General features: G+C 35.5%; 1 protein-coding gene across 50 annotated transcripts in view; it reads left to right on the top strand.

The window, feature by feature from the left end:
• The window catches only part of ABI3BP (ABI family member 3 binding protein), a 152,063-nt gene that overhangs the window by 39,104 nt on the left and 93,769 nt on the right, over nt 1-19,190 (top strand). For all 50 annotated transcript variants that reach the window (XM_072023334.1, XM_072023325.1, XM_072023358.1 and 47 more), the window contains exons 4-6: nt 2,006-2,138; nt 11,600-11,781; nt 14,708-14,769. In XM_072023334.1, coding sequence (XP_071879435.1) covers nt 2,006-2,138; nt 11,600-11,781; nt 14,708-14,769 — 377 coding nt within the window. The remainder of the gene's footprint in view (nt 1-2,005; nt 2,139-11,599; nt 11,782-14,707; nt 14,770-19,190) is intronic.

Raw genomic sequence — 19,190 nt, 5'->3', positions numbered from 1 at the left:
TGGACCAAAAATGTGTCCAATTTTGTACATATATATGGACATTATTAATTCTAGTATCTATAGTCTACAGAAACTGGTTTGTCAAACAAGACTGATATTTGAGTTTTCAGTCGAGCAGATAAAGGTGTAAGAATAGCCGTTGGCTTAATGGTAACTAAATATTACAGCAGGTCATCTTGGTAGTGAGAGTAGTTAAACTGGACAAATTATTGAGGATGGCAGTAGAATCCGTGTCGCTGCAATTTTAAATTTACATATGAAGACTGTTTACAATTCTGGTTCAAGCTCTGATCAATACAGAGTTGTATGCTTTGTATTCATATAGATCAAAATAGATGATCACATACTTCCTGGTTTTAAAGTACATAAATCATTAGTTTCTAATTGGTCACAAATGGCATAATAAGACAAAATCAAAATCATATGTAGGTCACAAAAAACAACAACAGTATGAGTTCCAGTTACATGAGAGCTTGTGGGGTTTTCTTCTTGTTTGTTTTTAAGTTGCATATTTTCTGTATTTCCTCAGAAAGTGGTCAAAAAGGGATTTCACTGTAGACAGAAGATTTGCCAAATGGTTTGGTAAATGACCAGACTGATTGTTTTAGTTGTTTCTTTAACAATGGAGAAGGAGCCTGGGAACTGGTCTGGAAACCAGGAAAGCTATTTGGATATTTGCCTCCATAGTACATGTATTTTAAAGCATATCATACTTCCTCTGTTAGGTAGAGAGTGTTTTATTTCTCTGACAATGTTCATCATCAATGTACAGTAAAAACCCACACAGTTAAGGTGTCTAAACGCACATTGGTTGAAAGTACAGGTCAAACCTGCTTTGGGCTTGCTAAGCGAACAGGCATTAGGGATCAAAAGGCATGAAAAGAAACTTAGATTTGTTTCACAACAGTGCAAAACATAACCCTTAGATTCATGGCTTATAAACTTTTGGTACGCTTGTGGTCACCTGTATATTATGAGGAGGTACGGATCCTTTAGATATTACAAGTATGTAGAGTGATGTAAGGAATCTATGAATTTCTATTTAACTCATCATACAATGAAGGTTCTCATTGGGCTTGTAGCAGTCCACAAACTTCAGGTTCAAAGTTGTTGCTCTAGATCACTTCTTTGTTTCCATCTATTAGCTTTTAAGCCTCATTTAAATAGAGTCCTTTTTACACACTTGATGAAAAGTGCTGCAGACAGTATGAATTATTTGTGGACACAACTGCAGTGTTATTAGGAATCCTGCCAAGGCACTATTTCTCTATTACATGGAATGAGAGTAATGTCCTGAACCATGTATAACACCTTCAGTGATGCAGTCCGAGACAGCCACAACTTTAAGCTACATGCAGATTAACTTCATACCAAAAACACCAAAAAAGCTTTCGTAATCTGAAAAATGAGTAATAGAGAAAGCTTATTAAAAGATAAAAGTGTAACAAAATTTTGTAAACCAGTGTCCCTCCTGCCCACCAAATAATAGCAAGATGGGTTCTTTCCTTGCGATTTACCTTGTATCCATAAGTCTAGAAGTAAAATATTACAGTTTCTTCAAAGGTTGAAATACATTCTGTACAACTTCCTGAAAAGTTAGTCTTTCTGTTGCCTTTGGGGCTTGACTGTGTTTCTGATATCTGCTTTTTTTAAGTGGTAACCTAATCTGTGCTCCTGCTGCCTTCTGGTTGTATCCTTCTTTCCTTTCTGCAAACTTCATTCTATATTTTTTTCCTCTGTTCTTGCTCAGTTGGCTTCAGGGAAGGAGCAGTTTCTCTTCCATGTGTTTTCCTTTCAGTGAGAAGTAAACAAACAGATCACAGACACTGTCTCTAACCACTGTTTTTAAATCATACATTAGAAGTGCTGGCTGTGATAAAGAGAGCAAGCTGTTGTACCTTTCTCTTTGATTTTTTACTCTATTTACTTGAGTATCTGACTGCAAAAACTTTCCCCTACATACTGCAAGAGAAACTAACTTGTAATTGGAATTGCATGTTTCTAGGTCGGACCAAGACTCAAAAGCCTCTGCAGCTGGTAGTTGGCACTCTCACCCCAACCTCTGTGTTTCTCTCTTGGGGCATCCTAGTGAACCCTCAACATGACTGGACAGCAACAAGTAACTGTGCTAGTGACAGGTAAAATAACAGAAAAGATTTTTTGTGATGATCATTTTTTAATGTAGCATTTCAAGCTTGAAGCTGTGCAGGTTGTTATCTGGTGTGGCTGAAAGAATCTGACAGTGGAAATGAAAACAGTGGAAGCGATAGTTCTGAATAGGAAGTAAATTTTCTCCTTTACTTAATTTCATGATTATTGAGCCTTTACGTGCCTTGCTTGGAAATTAGTCAGATACCTACATGCTGAAGTACAAGTCTTGCTGTTTCACCGTAGATCCGTTGTTTGTAAACCAGTGGATTTGGATCTACCTTCCTTTGTATTTGAATAAGTTGGAAGAAACTTTGTTGAACTTGATGTATTCCATGCTCTGTCATTTTGGTGTTCCTTTTCGTATTCTTCCCTTTATGACAAAATACTATTTTGGGGGGTCTTTGCTTACCTCCTGTAAAGCTCCATTCAATTCAGCAGTGTTTTGGAAAACAAGAACTTTGTGCACCCATTTTCGAGATGCATCAGTATCTCATTTGAAAGCATCATCTTGCTTTGTTAATGCTAATAATCTTTGTTAATAATTTTTGCATTATTGTGAACAGTTTTTACCTTTAAAAATTTCTATTTAGACAAACTCTATAGCTGTCTAATTTAGACCTTGAATCTGCTTGCTTTGGTGTTGATAATAAAAATCTCCTTGACACCATTAAACTGGATATCAGACTTCGATCATGTGAAAAAAAAAAAACAACGTGTAGCTACTATGCCCTTTTCTTACCTCCCCAAAATTTTGAACTAACCCTTTTCAAGCTTCAAAAAATTCTCCCAAACACCTTTGGATCTTTATCACCAACTGGTATTTCAAAGACTATACACAATACTAATGCTTATTAGGAATTTGTTATGAAATATTAGGAAATGTCTAAGCATGTAACTTAATTGCATTTCTTTCTAGTAGAAATAAAAAGGTTTAGGTTGTTCATAGATTTACTTTTTCCTCTTTTGATCAATAAAGAAGCAAATCATTTCGTATTGTTAGAAATGAAAGAAGTGAGCTGATTGTGGAGAAGACTGTGAAGTCTTCTGCCCACACAATGATTTTAGCACTGTTTTTTACCGTGCCACTTATCTTCTGTGTCATCAACAAAGTTACAGCAGCTGTTTAGTAGGAAGTGAGAACCCTTTAGAAGAGACATACATCCTGTACCAACCACTATGCTTTCATCAAGTCTGATTTTTCTCCTCAGTAACTGAATGTTCTTCTTGGACATTCATTGACTCGAAGTTTGAACAAACTGTTTAACACAACGTGTAATGTTCTCCCTTTAGCGCAGTGCTACCAGTGTTTTGCTATGTTTAGAAGATATGTTTGCTACTCTACTGTGTGAGTCTTGCTTTTGCTGTGGCTGTGCAACAGGTCATGGTATGCATCTCCCAAAATTCTCTTTCTTCAGTTAAATATTTAGTCCAGTTAGCTGATTCCTCTTGGATACTTGCTTTTAACGTGCCTTCTTCTTTAATGGAGTGTTGTTGGGCTGAAGTACCACCTATTTACTTCCACTTTGCCCCATAAGAGACCATAAGAGATATATTGTTCATTTTGTTTAAATATCTCAGTGTACTTCAACTCTGTAAAGATGTACAACACCTGTGAATAGCAGTAAAGATAATGGAGAAAAAAAATCACCTATGTAATGCTTGTGTTTTATTTACCTTTAATGAATCTAAATGCTCATGATCTGCCTAAGTGAAGAAAGCAGTTCTCCATGTCACCATGGTGTATGTATCTATAATGCCAAGCCAAGATAGGATTCCAGTATACTTACAGACAGTATATAGAAGAAAAAATATGAATTTATTGTAGCAATTTGAACGATAATTATATATTTATGATAAGAAATATTTAGGAAGTAGCCCATCCTTGGCAAGCTAGCATTGCGTTAAAAGTGCAAGACTGAAAATCAGACAATTGGTTCATCGACATTTGTGTCTACTGCAAGGGCAGTGTACTTCACATACTTGATCCTTCTTCTTCTGGCATGTTCTACTTAGTGATGTGTTGAAATGTTTTGTTAATTATCCTCAAGATAGTTCAGCGATTAACCTCTGCACTTTGACATTGGCAGTATGTGGCAATTATGACCTCCTCACTCAGTTGTGTTCGTTAACATCCCACCAAGTTTTAGGTCTGGAAGTTTGTATGATCTGGAGTCAACTGTTCTCAGCCTCAGATTTTACCATCTCTGGATGGCCTTTAGGCTTTTGTACAAGTATTGCATAATATAAGCTAGTTGGCCATGTTACTGACTCAGGAGACGGAAACCATATGGAACAGCATGGGTCTGTCAGCCAAAGTATTCTCTAGTGCAAGTGACTTCAGTGGAATATTCCTTAGAAGATCAGGTTTTGTGAGCAAATGAGTTTTCAATAAGAGGTGCCATGCTGTCAAAGAGCATCGGTATCATATTGCTTCAGTGAAACTATTGCTCGTTTATTGAGAGCACATAGCATTCTTCTGTACCTACAAAGTGCTTTTTAAGAAACTCCAATGAAGAAAAAGTTTTTGCCATGTCATTTGTAATCAAATCATCTTTTGGTTTCTTTCATGTAACTCTCTGGAAGTTAAGGGCATGAGACAATGGAGTGCTACATATTTCCTTGAGATAACCCCAAACCCTTATTCCATGGAGAAGTGAAGATAATCACTGCTCTGTGTTTGGTTGGAATTTCCTCACAAAGTCAAATTTAAAGCCTCCTCGAAATGGTTATCATCTCTGATCCAAAGCACTAGAATGCAAAAAAACAAAAACAAAAACAAAAACAAACGACCAAAAAAAACCCACAACAACAACAACAAAGCAAACAAAAACAACCCCCAAAATCATTTAATTAGTTTTATGTAACTTATAGAAACTGCACAACACCAGAAATGTTTCTCAAACAATGTTAAGGTAGTTTTCTCGGTATACTCTGTTGATTAACACCAGTATGAGGTACTTGGTAAAGGAAGATGGCAAAGCCATGATAATCTGCTGCACAGTCATGCTGAGTGCCTCTTTTTGTATTTCAGAGAGGGGAGAGACTTGCTTCTCCTGCCTTTCAGTGTTCAAGCAACCATTAATGGACAGAGCTGTAATAATAAACATAGGCGGCTATGTTTAGTGGCTGTTTAGATCTAAAAAAAAGGAGTATAGACCACTGTATAGACTTTTCTTGGCCTTCCCTTTGGCTAGAACAACTCCACAGATTCCAAAACAGAGCAAGGGGTTGTAAAAGGCAGCGTCTGAAGTCTGTTATGGGTTTTGTGTGTGTGTGTGAAGAGTGTTCCGTGCAAGACAAAAGCAGGGTTTCCAGCTAGAATTATTTATTTTATTAATAAAATAAATGAATAAATAAATAAAAGCAGGCTTGTTTTTGTGAAATACAAATTTTGAACCAGAAGGTATTTATTTATTTATTTATTTATTTATTTATTTATTTATTTATTTATTGCCATGAAGTATATCTAAGTTAAGAGCTTTGGACGAGTTAATATTCATATTGTTTAAATTTTGTTTGCCTGTAATAGGAATATTCTAATGTCATATTTACAAGTAGTGCAGATCCTGTGCTTTACATGATTTGTCTGATGATTTAGAAAAAGGGGTGGGGGGGAGGAGAAAGAAAAATCCATACTTACTCTTAATACAGTATAGCACAGAGTAGTATTTTTAAAACCTTAAATTCAGAAAGTTGTCTGCATGCATCTTCTGTGCATATCTACAAATCTGTGTCACTGCGGGCTGGCAACGTAATCATACTTTGTGTTGCAGATGTCATAGACCATATATTTTAAACTTAGCAGAATTCCTTAAGGAAAACATGCTGCAACAAATTAACTTCTTGAATTTCGGATGCTTTTGAGTTACTGCTGTGAGAGCATATGTTGAAAGCTTATTTAAACATGGAAAGATTTATTGGTTGTCAGCCTCTAATTTTTCAGAACCTCTGACTCTTCAACTCGTTTCCATCGTTTTACTTTTTTTTTTTTTTTAAGCCAGGAAAGTGATCATTAGTGATCATGTACAAGTGAAAACTACATTAGGAAGTGCTTCACAAACTTTGTTGGTAGCCATCAGGGGTGTGATACTTGACATCTTTTCACATACGTCAGCGTCTGTTACTTTGAAGTAAACTTGGAAACAATGCACTAACTTCATTTGCCAATTTGTGAAACAGTGTCTGAGAAACCATAATTCAAACTGTTTCCCTTATTCCTATCTAGCATTAAGTGGGTGCTGTGCTTCTAATGATGTCTTACTATAAACAAATAAATGAATGTGTTAATAGTCTCTTTAAAAGACTGATTACAGAACCACAGAATTACATTCCTATATGCAAGAATGATTTAGGTTTTATAGTGTTTTATCTATGACAACAATCTGAAATGCTCTTATTTCTCCAAGGCATAATTGTTTGTTTAGTGTCATGTCCAAATAAACCCATGATATTTATACAAATTGACCTAGCCTGAAAATCCTGTAAAACCATTCACATTATAAGATTTTCAGTATCTAACTTTTTGGGCCCAAATATTTAACAGTGCTAGCATTTTCTGGTAACCTGTCTAAAAAGAGATTTGGTTAACAATTGGAAAAATATCACTGAAACTTTTGGCAGTGCTGTTCATACTGCTATATGAAAACAGTCCTTCCTAGAACTTTTGCTTCTTGTAGCAGGAAGCAAGGTTTCCTTAATTCCAAAAGCAAAAACCTTGGGGCTGTTTCTTTGAAGTGTTCATAATCTTTTGATAATCTGGTGTAATAAAAGGGATAGCTCTAGCTGAGAAAGAAAAGGTATCACTGTCTTGTACTGTAGGGTGTTTAAAAAAGGGAAAGAAAAGAAGCAAAAGCAGAACTATATACGTTGAACAGAGAAAGGATAGAAACAGTCATCTGTATCACGCTTAGTCTTGCATAGATTTTTATAGATTATGGATTATAATCATACTCTTTCGGATTCGTTGAAATGATGAGATTATTTTTGCTGCTGTTATTTCTGCCGTTATTTCACACTTTGTGTGTATCACAGGTGGGGTTAAGTGAGGTCAGAATATTGTAAAATACTACTTAGGGCTCTTTTATGCAGAGATTTCAAGAATGCCAACATTAAACATAGTATTGCACAAATGCATATGGAGAGAGACTGTCCTGGTGACTGTGGGCTCTTTATGTCTTTCCCTTGCTTCATTTATTGCAGCAATTAACAATGAACAGAGCAGTACTCCTCACCTGCTCATAATAACTTCTGTTTGAATTGATGGAGTTTTCAGCTGTCTAGTGAAAAAGGAGGAGGTAAAATTTCTCCAAGTCCACACAGTCATTGGGTTGGATGTTCCCTCTAATGAACGAAATACAGCCCATTAGAAAGAGAGGGAGAGAAAATCCTTTTTATGGAACTTCGTGAAAGAGCTCTAACGTTTTATACAGTCCTAGCTGAAAAAGAAGTGAACCTTGAAATCTTTTGATTAGTATTTATTGTAAGAGGGAAGACAAGTTCTGTTCAGCAAATGTTGTTCTGATAAAGTGTACCCTTTTTACATCCCCTGACAAAACAAATAAAGAATCAAAACAAAAAGCAGTTAAATGCTGACAGGTTTTTGCACACAAAGAAAATGTAGCTGAAAATACATTTTCATTGAATGTTAACTGCTCTAGCATGCAGGAAATGAGGCATGCCACCTTTTGCTAAAATGCCAACCTAACATTCACAGGTGTGAATAGCATTCCCAGGGCTGTTTCAGTTATGTTTTATTTGAATAGTGTTTTTCTTTTGTACTAGCTATTAGACTGCATTACACTATGATTTTTTCATATCACAGAGATAATGGGACCATGCTGTGTCTGAGAAGCAGCATCGCACACCTTTCCCCCTTCTACCTGACTCCATCTCAGCCTGCCATGTATTATTTGGCAGGAGAATCTGTATAGAGGTTTCTCTAAACATTTACAGTCAAGGAGAAGCAATCTTACAGCTTCTGATGTGCATCACAGACTAACTGCAAATTTTATGTGCATGTCACTTAAACAAGGGGACAATTGACATTTCTGAAAAATTGACGTTTCTGAATTCCTGCACTACAAATAATTGCGTTTTCCAAAAAGTAAATCTTGTTTTCCATCTTTATGTTTTTAATACTCAAACCGTTGTGACTTGCAAATTGTTAAATTGAACTTTGTTTTGATTGCTTTTTATTGAAATGAATTGAGGAAATTCTATCACTACAGTCAGTGTTTTTAGTTCTCATGGTGGCAAGTTTCCACTGAAATAATTACACCCTTAGTGAAGTTTTTACAGGCTGGGAAATCTTAGGAGTTGAGAGAACATGCCTTATGCACTGTATATTTCTATTTCTAGTGGCACGGTTTGGCAGAACTATGAAACATCTTGTATTTTTTATAGTATTGAACTTTACTGAAAGATTTTTTATTTTATTTCTTTTTTACATACTAGTGTTCTGAGTGTTTTAATTCATGTCGGGGAGAAGGAATTTGCAGGTGTGGAAACAGTATTCACAAACAGAACATTTTCTACAGTAGAGGCAAGTGAGAGCAACCACTTAAAAGCCTATTCATTGTGAATAATTTGGAGTGTTTTTTTTTTCCCTCATTTCTGATGCAACTATTAATTTAGACTGTTAATAATTACAGTGAATCCATATGTTTTCTTTCCATCACATAAAATCATTTTATGTCTATCCCATTCAGCTAAAACAGGGAGGAAGAGTTAAGGATGAAGATGAAAGCAAATGAAAGTTTCTCTTCCAGGCAAGCTGAGAAGATGGCTACTTTTATTTGTGTATCGCATTTTGTTTGTAGATCTATACCTATTCTACATCTCTTACAAGAGATTGTATGGGGTCCAGCAAGATGTATTCGTGTTTCAGATGGGATTTGTTTATTTCTGTTACTTCCTTTGCAAGAGTGTGACAGATTTCAGTACTTCTGTCGTGTGTTAATATCTATATGATTATGTATGATGGGACGAAGATAAAGGAGGAGAAATTTTGCTTATTTTAACATTGCCAATAATTTCTTATTAAAAACTTTTTGTCGGTCCAAATGACAGTTAGATCTTATATTGCTTGATGTGTGAAATCTGAGAAGATTACAGCCCACAGAAATAATTATGAAGAGTATTAATACCATTATTTGATACTCCAGGAATCAGTCAGGAGAGGATCTACACTAGTGATCATATTCAATTCATTTCCAGGGCTGACTTTACCAGCAGCAAATGTAGCAGAGGAAAATAGTGGTGATCGTTTCTGAAAAACTTGCTAAGCCATACAATGGGGACTGCTGAGGTGGCAAGAAGTGGTGGGATGCCTTGCATGACCAAACAGTTGCAGTGGAGTGATACAGCCTCTTTAGGAAGGACAAGGCTGGGAAGATGAGAAGGTGAAGATGTCCTTCATGTGAGGGGGCAGCTGGAATGTATAGGGATGAGTGATGAGCCAGCTGAGAGTTTATGGACAAAGATTAAGGAGCAGACCAGTGTGGGTGGCATTGTTGTGGATGTTTGTTAAATGCTGGCTGATCAAGAACAACAAGTGGATGAGGTCTCAGACTGGTTGAAAATAGTAAGTTTCCGAGGAACTGGGTGAAGTACTCTAATGTTAGGAACTTTAATCATTACTGAAAAGCAGACTTTTGGGGGTTAGATTGTGGCTTGTCTTGAGTGCTAAGTAGTACAGCTAATGAAGACAGTCTTGTGAACCAACATAAATGTTAGTTGTATAACCTAGCAGAATAACTTTTGGTAGCTCAATTTGGTAGGTAACAATCTCACTCTGTTGTTAATCCAGCCTACAGATTTCTGAGCTGTACATGTAAGTACCAAAAAGAGGAGAACCTGTGGTTTCGGTGCCAAGGGAACAAAAATCATAGTTATGGGATAAAATGTGTAAGCATAATCAACCTTGGTGTGTGAAAATATTTTCCGTGATAGACCCTTGCCTTGTCATAGGTTGTGTTTTATTAATGAAGTAGGAATTTCCCTGTCCTCAGTAGGGAAATATATACATATAGGTATATAGGGGGGGGTGTATATGTACATGTATGTGTGTGTATATATGTATTATATATGTCTATACATATGTACTTATTTTCATGTATACTATACTCTGGGAGGGCTCATCTGTAACTTTGGTCAAAGGTGGTCTATGCGTTGACAGTCTTTTATTTTGCCTGTTAAGTGATTTTAATCCAGACCTTGAAACTTGATACCTTTGCAGCGTATTAAAAACCTTTTTGGTTGTTTTCTTAAGGTCCCTTCTTATATCTCGTTATGTTTTCTAAATAATACCTGGATTAAATCTCACAACTCAAATTCCTTTTTCTTTATGTTTCTGAATTATTCTTGGGTTTGTAGCAGGGTTTTTACATAGCATTTCTAGTTTGACCTTAATTTTCTTCTCCTTAATCAATTACTGAAGTGTGGGAAAATACGATTGGATGGAATTCATCCTTTTTCAGCTTATAGCAGTGTAAGATGGATGTGTTTTATTTGTGGTATATGTAACGATTTTCAGTAATACTTGGATTTTAAAAAAATACTAAACATCTCTGACATTTTTTTCAAAAAAAAAAAAAAAAAAAAAAAAAACACAGAAAACCCCACCCCATTTTGGCAGTGATACAGTATGTATATTGAAAAGGAGACTGTAGCCGGCAGTAGAGTTCTTGTGCCATAACTCACCATTTACATTGTGGTGTTTTATACATATACTGGTTAGCATTGCAGTCATAGTTTTTCAGGGTGGTGCTGCTTGATTTAATTGGGCAATTTCTGTAGAAACGTTTTTTAATTTCATAATCTGTTAGTATTCATTGCACTATTGATGTAAACTGCAGAAAGTAACGCCTTGTTTTAAATGTGGGCAATACATAATGGGATCACCAAATGTCAAATATAAATGTCAACTATTACTGTTTTTTCCTCTAGAGACTACTTTTGGACTAGTTTTGGGGGGAACACCTTTTCTTGAGCAGATCTAGAAGATTTTAAGAACTAGGTTGAGGCTCCCTGACTAATAGGCTCATGATTCAATTGACTAGGTCTGACTTATGTCAGGATCACAGAAACTGCTTGTAAAATAAACTTGCAGTTTGTGCTCGGAACCACACATGGGTGTTTGTGTCTAATGAGACTCTTCTTTTGCTCTGTCTATAACACTTACGATGTTGGGATCTCTATGAGGATCTCATATGTAGGTTTCTTGGAAATGACAGGGGCTGGGAAGGTATGCTGGCTTTTCTTGTATTTGATAACCCTAAGGGGCTAGCCTTAGGGTTATCAAATACAAGAACAATGTCAGAACAAATACAAGAACAAAGAACAAGAACAATGGTCAGTAGAAGTTGTTTTAGCAATTCCTAATAGAAACAATTGCAGTGAGTTTCTTTGTGAAGTAAAAAATGACTTTTTTTTTTTTTTTATTGAGCAGGTTCTATACTGTTCGCTACAGAGAAAAGGATAAAGACAAGAAATGGGTTTTTCAGCTTTGCCCAGTTACAGAGACGGTAGTGGACAATCTAAAGCCAAACACAGTTTATGAATTTGGAGTTAAAGACAACGTAGAGGATAGTATATGGAGCAAGACTTTCAATCATAAGACAGTTCTGTCTAGTAAGTATTTGGTAATAATTATCCAATAAATAATGCACCTTGATAGCATTTTTCCTCTGTTGTGCTGTTTCCTAAAGTAAGCTACTGATCAGTTTTTCATTGTTTAAATATCATCCCTGCACCCCTAACAAATTATTTTAGGAACTGATGAAAGTAGAAATAATATGTATTTGAAAAAGTGCTACCTATAGTTTTTGAAAGGTGTTCTTACCTAATTATGAATAATAGAGGATCTGCTGCAGGTTGGTAAGACTGTAGCAGTGGTTGGTTTAGACAGATACACAGGAAGTGTTGCCTATGTATTTATACTTCTAGACTGGATCAAGCTTTTTCTTTGGGCCTTGAATAACAAGATCTTCACTAATCTGAGTTGATGGAAAGTATTATCCTTGTTTGAATCTTCTTTTATATCTGCTTATAAGTTCAAGCTTGTTAAAAGCTGGACAGGGCTTCTCCTATCCAGCATGCATCACAACGGGCCCCTTATGACCGTACAGAAAAGTTCAAATTGAAGTTAATTTTCAGTCAAGGAATTATATAAATTGTGTTTGTAGGAAACACAGGCTCTGACATATGCCTTTGTTTGGGTTTTCATGGAGACAGGATATGGCATTTCTGGATGTTCACTCAATTACATTTTAAGTTTTTAATGCAAAGTCCCAGGACAGTGCAGGCAAGTTGACATCACATTAACCATGGAAAAACCACATGGTTCAAAGGATCGCTGCGGTCAATAGAGGAATTATGCTGCAGCAAAGTCTTCCGCCTTTTAAAGAAAGGAAGAGAGGAGGTCTGTGACCTTGAGATAGACTTAACAGACGTTGTCTAATCTGATTTATTTTCCTCAGACATTTACATTAAAATAGTTCTGAACATAATGTTTATCAGATGTTGCAAACTCTTACACTCAGTATTTCTAGCTTGACTTGAGACACGAGGAGTGGGATTTCTCATAAGAGAGACTTACTGATTTGAGATTTCCAGCTGAAATTGTATTTAGTACTGTTTCAAGTTGCAGGCAAGTTACGCAGCTCAGTATACTGAGGATAAGGGAGGGAAGCCATAGGTCGGTTTGTAACTCTGCAAAAGCCCTCATACTTTACAGTAGATAACTTTGCTGACCTTCAGAATAAATTAGAAAGCTATAACTTTGAAGTACCTGCCCAGTGCCTATAGTCATTTCAGCAGTACAGAATAATGCCATCATTATACCATGAGCTTAAAGTAGAGAATGGTGGTAGTCTTTTCCCGTATCTGTGTCAAGAAAATAAACTCTACTTGACTGCCCTAAAGAAGGCTTGCTAAATAACTGCTTTTCCAGCATTTAAAAGCAATTTATTGAGCTAGTCCCAAAACAGATTTGAGCATTTGAGAGAATAAGAGTGAATAGTGGTTAGAGTTTAATACTGTGTTCAAGACTATGATTGAAATATGTCCACTGGCATCACAAAATTTGATTTTTATGTATAATATATTTCTAAATGATATTTTTACGGACACCACATGTTTTGAACATTCTTGAGTTATGGAGACAGATTTAGTTGGGTTGAAAGACATGTTCTTCTAAGAGTTCCTAAAGTTTTTAGATAGAATTTTTTTTCTAGAAAGTAGACTTGTGCATTCAGTGGGTAGTTCTGCAGCAACTAAAAAATGGAGGGCTTGCAATTAATCTGTATGTCTACACTCTGGTCTGCTGATACAGGTACTAACTAGTCTGTTACATATTTGAGGTACCTGATTTCAACAAATACTAATTTCTCATCAGAAAGTTGGCAGCACATTTCAGATTCAAGTCTTTCATACTAGTGCATAGTAGGTAGATGGAAAAATTTTGAGCAGCAAATAGAGTGAACATTTTTTCTTTATTATCATTTGTCTAGGTAGCAGTTTATCAATCAGACAAAATAGCCACTTTTTTTCTCTGTATTATTTAGACTGTCTTGCAGCCACCCAATGTCTTTTCATGTATTAAGGTACATCTCCTTCACGATAAATTTTCTTTCCTCACTAAACAGTATATAAATGACTATAAGCCACAGTTACGGATTCACGTTCCTGTATTTGTTGAATCAGCCCAAATTTTTATTATACATTAAACACTTTGGTAGGATTTGGGAGGAGAATCTGTTTTTAATTCATGATTTGAGGAAAACATAAAAAGCATGGCAAATGTTCAATATTTATTTAACCAAAATTTACCAAAAGAGATGAAAGTAGATTATTTCTGACCATCTTAACATAATTTTCTCATGAAATCATTTTGAAATGTTTGTGAGCTTTCCCTTGTCTTCAGGCCAATAGTAGGTCTTGTTCCTGAGAAATGTCAAGCACTTTCAAAGATTTTCCATGATAGTGTGTCAACTGAAATGTTTTTTGATTGATATTTCTCTATAGTTGATTTTTTTTTTTTTCTGGCGCTTTTTTGCTCTGGAAATTTTGGCTGGAATTGTGAAGCAATATGATGATATTAACCTTGATTTGTGCTTTTTGTCCTGTTGACTCAAAGGGAGCAGGACAGTGCAAAGGTGGAATATATTGACAAATTTTGCAGTATTGAAGTATTCATATTTAAGAATATGAAGAACATAAGAGATGGGGAAAGGGACTGTTTCTCCTCTGTATCTACAGCTCCATCGCAAGAAGCTTCTAATCTATTAGAAGTTATTTCAGCCTTCTTGCCCCTGTGGTAGAGCAAAAACATTGCCTTCCTGTCAAAATGTGAAATGCAGGCTTTGCACTTGAATTAATTTTAAAAAAAATCTGGAAAAACAGGACTGAACAAAATTGTTACATGCTATGTTTTTGTACATCATAATTAAGTCTTGTTAATTTCTTACCTGTTGAAAAAGTAGAATAAACTTTACTTGCTTTGCTTGGAGAAAACAAAAGTAATTGTGTGTATTTATTTTTCTTTCTGTCAAATCAGGTAAAAAAGTAAACGGACATCTCCAGAATATGTACAAGTTGGTACCTAATACCCAAACACAGGTATGCAAAAATAGTCCTATTTTTTTAAACCAGATTAGTATTTTGTACAGTCAAATTTTTGCTTTTCTGTTAACGTGAGAAAGAAAATACGACCACAAATCGCCAATACCAAAAATCTGTAAATTTAAGACTAGATAACTATATGAAGAAGTGTTTAAATGTGTGAATTGATTAAATGATGGAGAATGATAGCTCTACTGATCAAACCTACTGATTCTGGTTTAGCAAAGATAAAGCTGATAGTTTCAGTATGTGGATTCTAAACACAAAAATTTGCTTATCCCTTTGTAGTAGTCAGGTTTGTTAGCTTGTGATATTTGTGGTGATTAGAGGATTTTCTGTAGTCAAGATTGCACTTCCATGGAATTCATTTTGTGATAAAGTAATGCTGTTATTTTAGAGAGAGATTTCATACATACTTGGGTCTTCTGTGATCTTTAGTCTACCCACTGAATTCACAAATATTTCTCATGTGAGGCAAGTGTTTACAGAGACAGAGAAAGCTGAAAAGGGCAACGTAGTTTTCATATCAAGATAGGTAAGCAGTTCATTAAATATTTGCAGATCCTCATCTGGGTAGAATTTAACTATTTCATCAAACCATATGGATATTTTTGTTTTAAAACAAAATAAGTGCTATTCATTTCCGTATTTTTTCTGATTTGGCACTTGCAATAACAGTTACCGAGCCAGCATGGATGGATTTTGTATATTCATAGATTCAGATATAAAGATACTTGTCCCTTTGAGAGGTGAAGCAGTAATCAAGGAATTTTAGACTGAACCTGTTAGTAAGCTAGTTTTAATATGGTGAAAAAAATGAAATTTTATTCAGAGCTCTTGAACATTACCTCTTCTTGTATGAGATTAAGTTGGCTTCTTCACATTTACTTTCCTAATTTTTTTTTTCAAAGGGCAGGGTTCAACAACTAATCTTCAGTTTTGTTTTCCTTATTTATGATTTTTTTTAAGATAGCATCTATGGGGTGGACTAGGGAATAACTGCCCAAGGAAAGTTTTAGAAGTTGTTACTTCAGACGTTTTAAAAGGCTACTTCATGAGTGATTATTATAAAGGAAGAACTCGTTATTCATGATTCTTTTCTGTCTTTGATATTCTGGGTGTTTTGTTAGTAGGAGATTGTCATGTCCGTTTTTTCATTGTTCATTTGTAGTATTGAACAATATTGTAAACTGTCTGTAATTTTAAGACCTGGAAATCCTTCACGAATCAAACCACAGCCCATTACATATCGTTTCTTGTGGGAATAATTAGGTATTCATTTAGGATAGTAATACTTCAATTAGAGCTTTAAATACTGAATTAGAGTAGTATAATGCTTAGGTTGTTGGGGACATGATTGTGCCTCACATTTAAGAGAAAATATTTTATCTGTGGGTAATATGAAGCCAGTTGAATAGATATTCTAGAAGGTGCTCATCTCACTACATTGCTGATGAAGTCAACTTCACTGTTCTTTCCATTGGTCTCATAAACATTTTTAAAGCCACAGGTGACAGCCTAAGACCAGGTAATACATTCTGGCTACTGCTATGCAATCTATGTTCCTTTATTCCTGTGTGTCAGGACCCTAACCCTGTAAGGGCACTGCTGTGAAAGCAGGGATTCTATTTATGCAAGAGAAGTCCTGAGAAAGTGAGCTAAAACAATTTTCCAAATATTTGTACAGCTTAAGCATGAAAAGAGGACTTGAGCCAACATCAAGTCTTTTTAGTCAGCTTCACAGGGCTTAGCTCAAGAGTATTACTGCTTCATCACCCTCCATAGAAATATCATGAAAACATTCCACAGATTGTTTAAAAAAAAAAAAAGAACCTCTTGCCACTCTCACTTCAGTGGTGCAAAAAGTCATAAAACTAAGGCTGGGAAGCTGATAGTGTCCAGCTCTTAAATTTATGTTATTACTTTAGTTTCCACAGTATTAGGTGGAGTATGTTTCATCAGTGCAAAGCCAAAAGAAGTTGTTTAGGCCAAGCTTTGTTTGTGCCTTGTTTTTTCTCCAAAGACACAACTAAATTGTATGAGCATGGTTCTAATTCTTCGCTGTAAGGAGACATTTTTAAGGGCTGTTTATTAAAGCAACATTACCGATCCATCTAGTCATTCTGCCCTTTCAATATCAGTCACATTTCAGCTTGTGTTTCTTTTGGCAGGTTCATCCACTAAGTTTGACTAATCTCCTGGGGCTATGTAAGCTACAACTAACAAGAGGGGGAAAAAAAGAAGACCTCTAGGGACAGTCATTGTTTTTCCCTTTATAAACAATGAGTGGTGGTAGGGTGGAGGGAATGCAGAGGCAATTTCTTTCGTCTTTTGTCTGAGTAGGTTCCTGTAGTTTCATAATCTCAGGCTAGAAGGTGGAGTCCGCCTTGAGATTTTCAATCGAAAAGCAGGGCTCTCAGCTTCTATCATTTGAAAACGTGTTCTTCCCAAGCTTACCCAAGCCATGTTGACTGTAATGCTTCCTTGGGGAGTCTCTTTTCAGTATATGCTAATTATTTGTTGGCTACTTAAATATAAAAAATACAGAAAGAACGGGTATTCTAGAAGTAATGTGGCCATATAGCATTTGGTCAATGAACTGTAGTCCTTTATGCAATATGCAACAGGTATGCAGTCAGAAGTTAAGATACCTGATTGATGGTATAGCTTACAAAACTAATTTTCCTCTGAAATTAAGCAATACTTTTTGTCATCTTCCTGCATGGAGTTTCCACAATCACTTTAATAACTAATGTTCCTAATACCTATGTGCTTTGTATTCTGTGCCTAGAAAATACAGTTAACAGTGCTATTACTACAGATGATACGTTAATGTTTCTGAAATGTAGTCATAAATTTTACTAGGTACAGAAATACCTGTATTAGGTGCTTTTTAGAGACTAAGAGGACTGACAACATGGGGTTACATTTCAAGTGTAGCACTTGCGTACTGATGCACATAGACAGCATAAGTACAGCAGCCGCAGAACACAGATTTCATGCCAGAGATTTGTTCTGAAGTGATAAGCTAAATTCTGAATGTATTTTAATGCATGCTTAGTGTATTTAACTTTTTTGTTTTGCTGTCATTACAGTCATCCATTATTAGTCAATACAGTATGCTCTTGTCAATGAATGTAAGAGTATTTTATTAGTGTGAGGACTAATAATAATTATGATTACAAGTTCCACACTAGAGTTGTGTGAGTGGACTCTTAAGAGTTGTTTATTTGATTATAAGGGCTCCTGGTGAGAAATACAATTAAATAGACTGCTGCTTTGGATATATGCATTTTATCCCACTTGTTAGTTACATGAATAGCAGGGTTACTTCAAAAGCTGATCAGCTGAAACATTTTTTATATATTTTTTTTTTTTACTAAAAGGCAAAATAAAAAGGTAGGCTTATTAATAATAAAGGCAGAATAGTGATAGGAAAGGAACATAATTTCATATCCTTTGTCAATGGCAATGATTGACCATATTCATTCCAATACAAACTTGTTACTAGGTAACAGAAAATAATGGCTTTTGTAGAATAAGCTTTTCCATCCATTTTTCTGGAGAAAAAGCTATCTAATTTATTAAGATCTGTCTTCTTCCAGCTTCCTAGGCTTTTGGTTTGTTCCAACCAGTACTTTTTGAAGATGTAAATATTTAGAAGAGAGCAGAAATAGATAGCCTTAAGTAAATAAATTCATCAAATGCTGAATTTTCATGCAAGCATTTTCACATGAAGTAGACCAGATATCATGAATTGCAAAATTAACTTTAACTGATGCTGACTTTAAGTGGTGTACATTTAACACAGAGAGATAGTTGTCTGAGTTATTTTCTTTCTTGTAACTCAGGTATAACTGAATAAATAAATAAATAAATAAATAAATAAAAGCAAACCTCCACTTTTAATGTATTTAGCATTCTCCTACTGCTGACATGAGAGTTTTCCTTTTCCCCTCTCCTTACTATATTAAAGGCTTTCAGAAGTTGGTCCTACGAGACGTGTGGTAGGGAATACTGATTTATAATCATATAGAAAAGCTATTATCTTTATTTAAAAAATGTGAGGTTTGTTCATGTACTCCTTCTTTTCATGGTTACCAGAATTCTGGAAAAGATGCACACTTAGGCAAAAGCTAATCTGGGTAAAAGACAAACGAGCAGCAGAAGAGTGCTAGCGTTTAGCGTAACAATTCTGAGAAGAACACGGGTGGCTGGCCAATTAGTCTTTGGAACCACTTTCACTGAATTAAACAACTCTTCAGTTACTCGTACTTTATGCAGACTACGGACCCAAGCATGCTGATAGTTACAAATATACACTTGGTTCTGGAGTAGTTGGTGTTCAAAAAATACTCTTCCTAAGAATATAATTTTATCCTGTAACCACATTTGTAATTGCCTGTATTTCGGATGTT

Source organism: Anas platyrhynchos, chromosome 1 (genome assembly GCF_047663525.1).
Source record: "Anas platyrhynchos isolate ZD024472 breed Pekin duck chromosome 1, IASCAAS_PekinDuck_T2T, whole genome shotgun sequence".
Classification (NCBI taxonomy): Eukaryota; Metazoa; Chordata; class Aves; order Anseriformes; family Anatidae; genus Anas; species Anas platyrhynchos.
The sequence above is the reverse complement of the archived record's forward strand: the minus strand, read 5'-3'. Positions and strand labels throughout refer to the sequence as shown.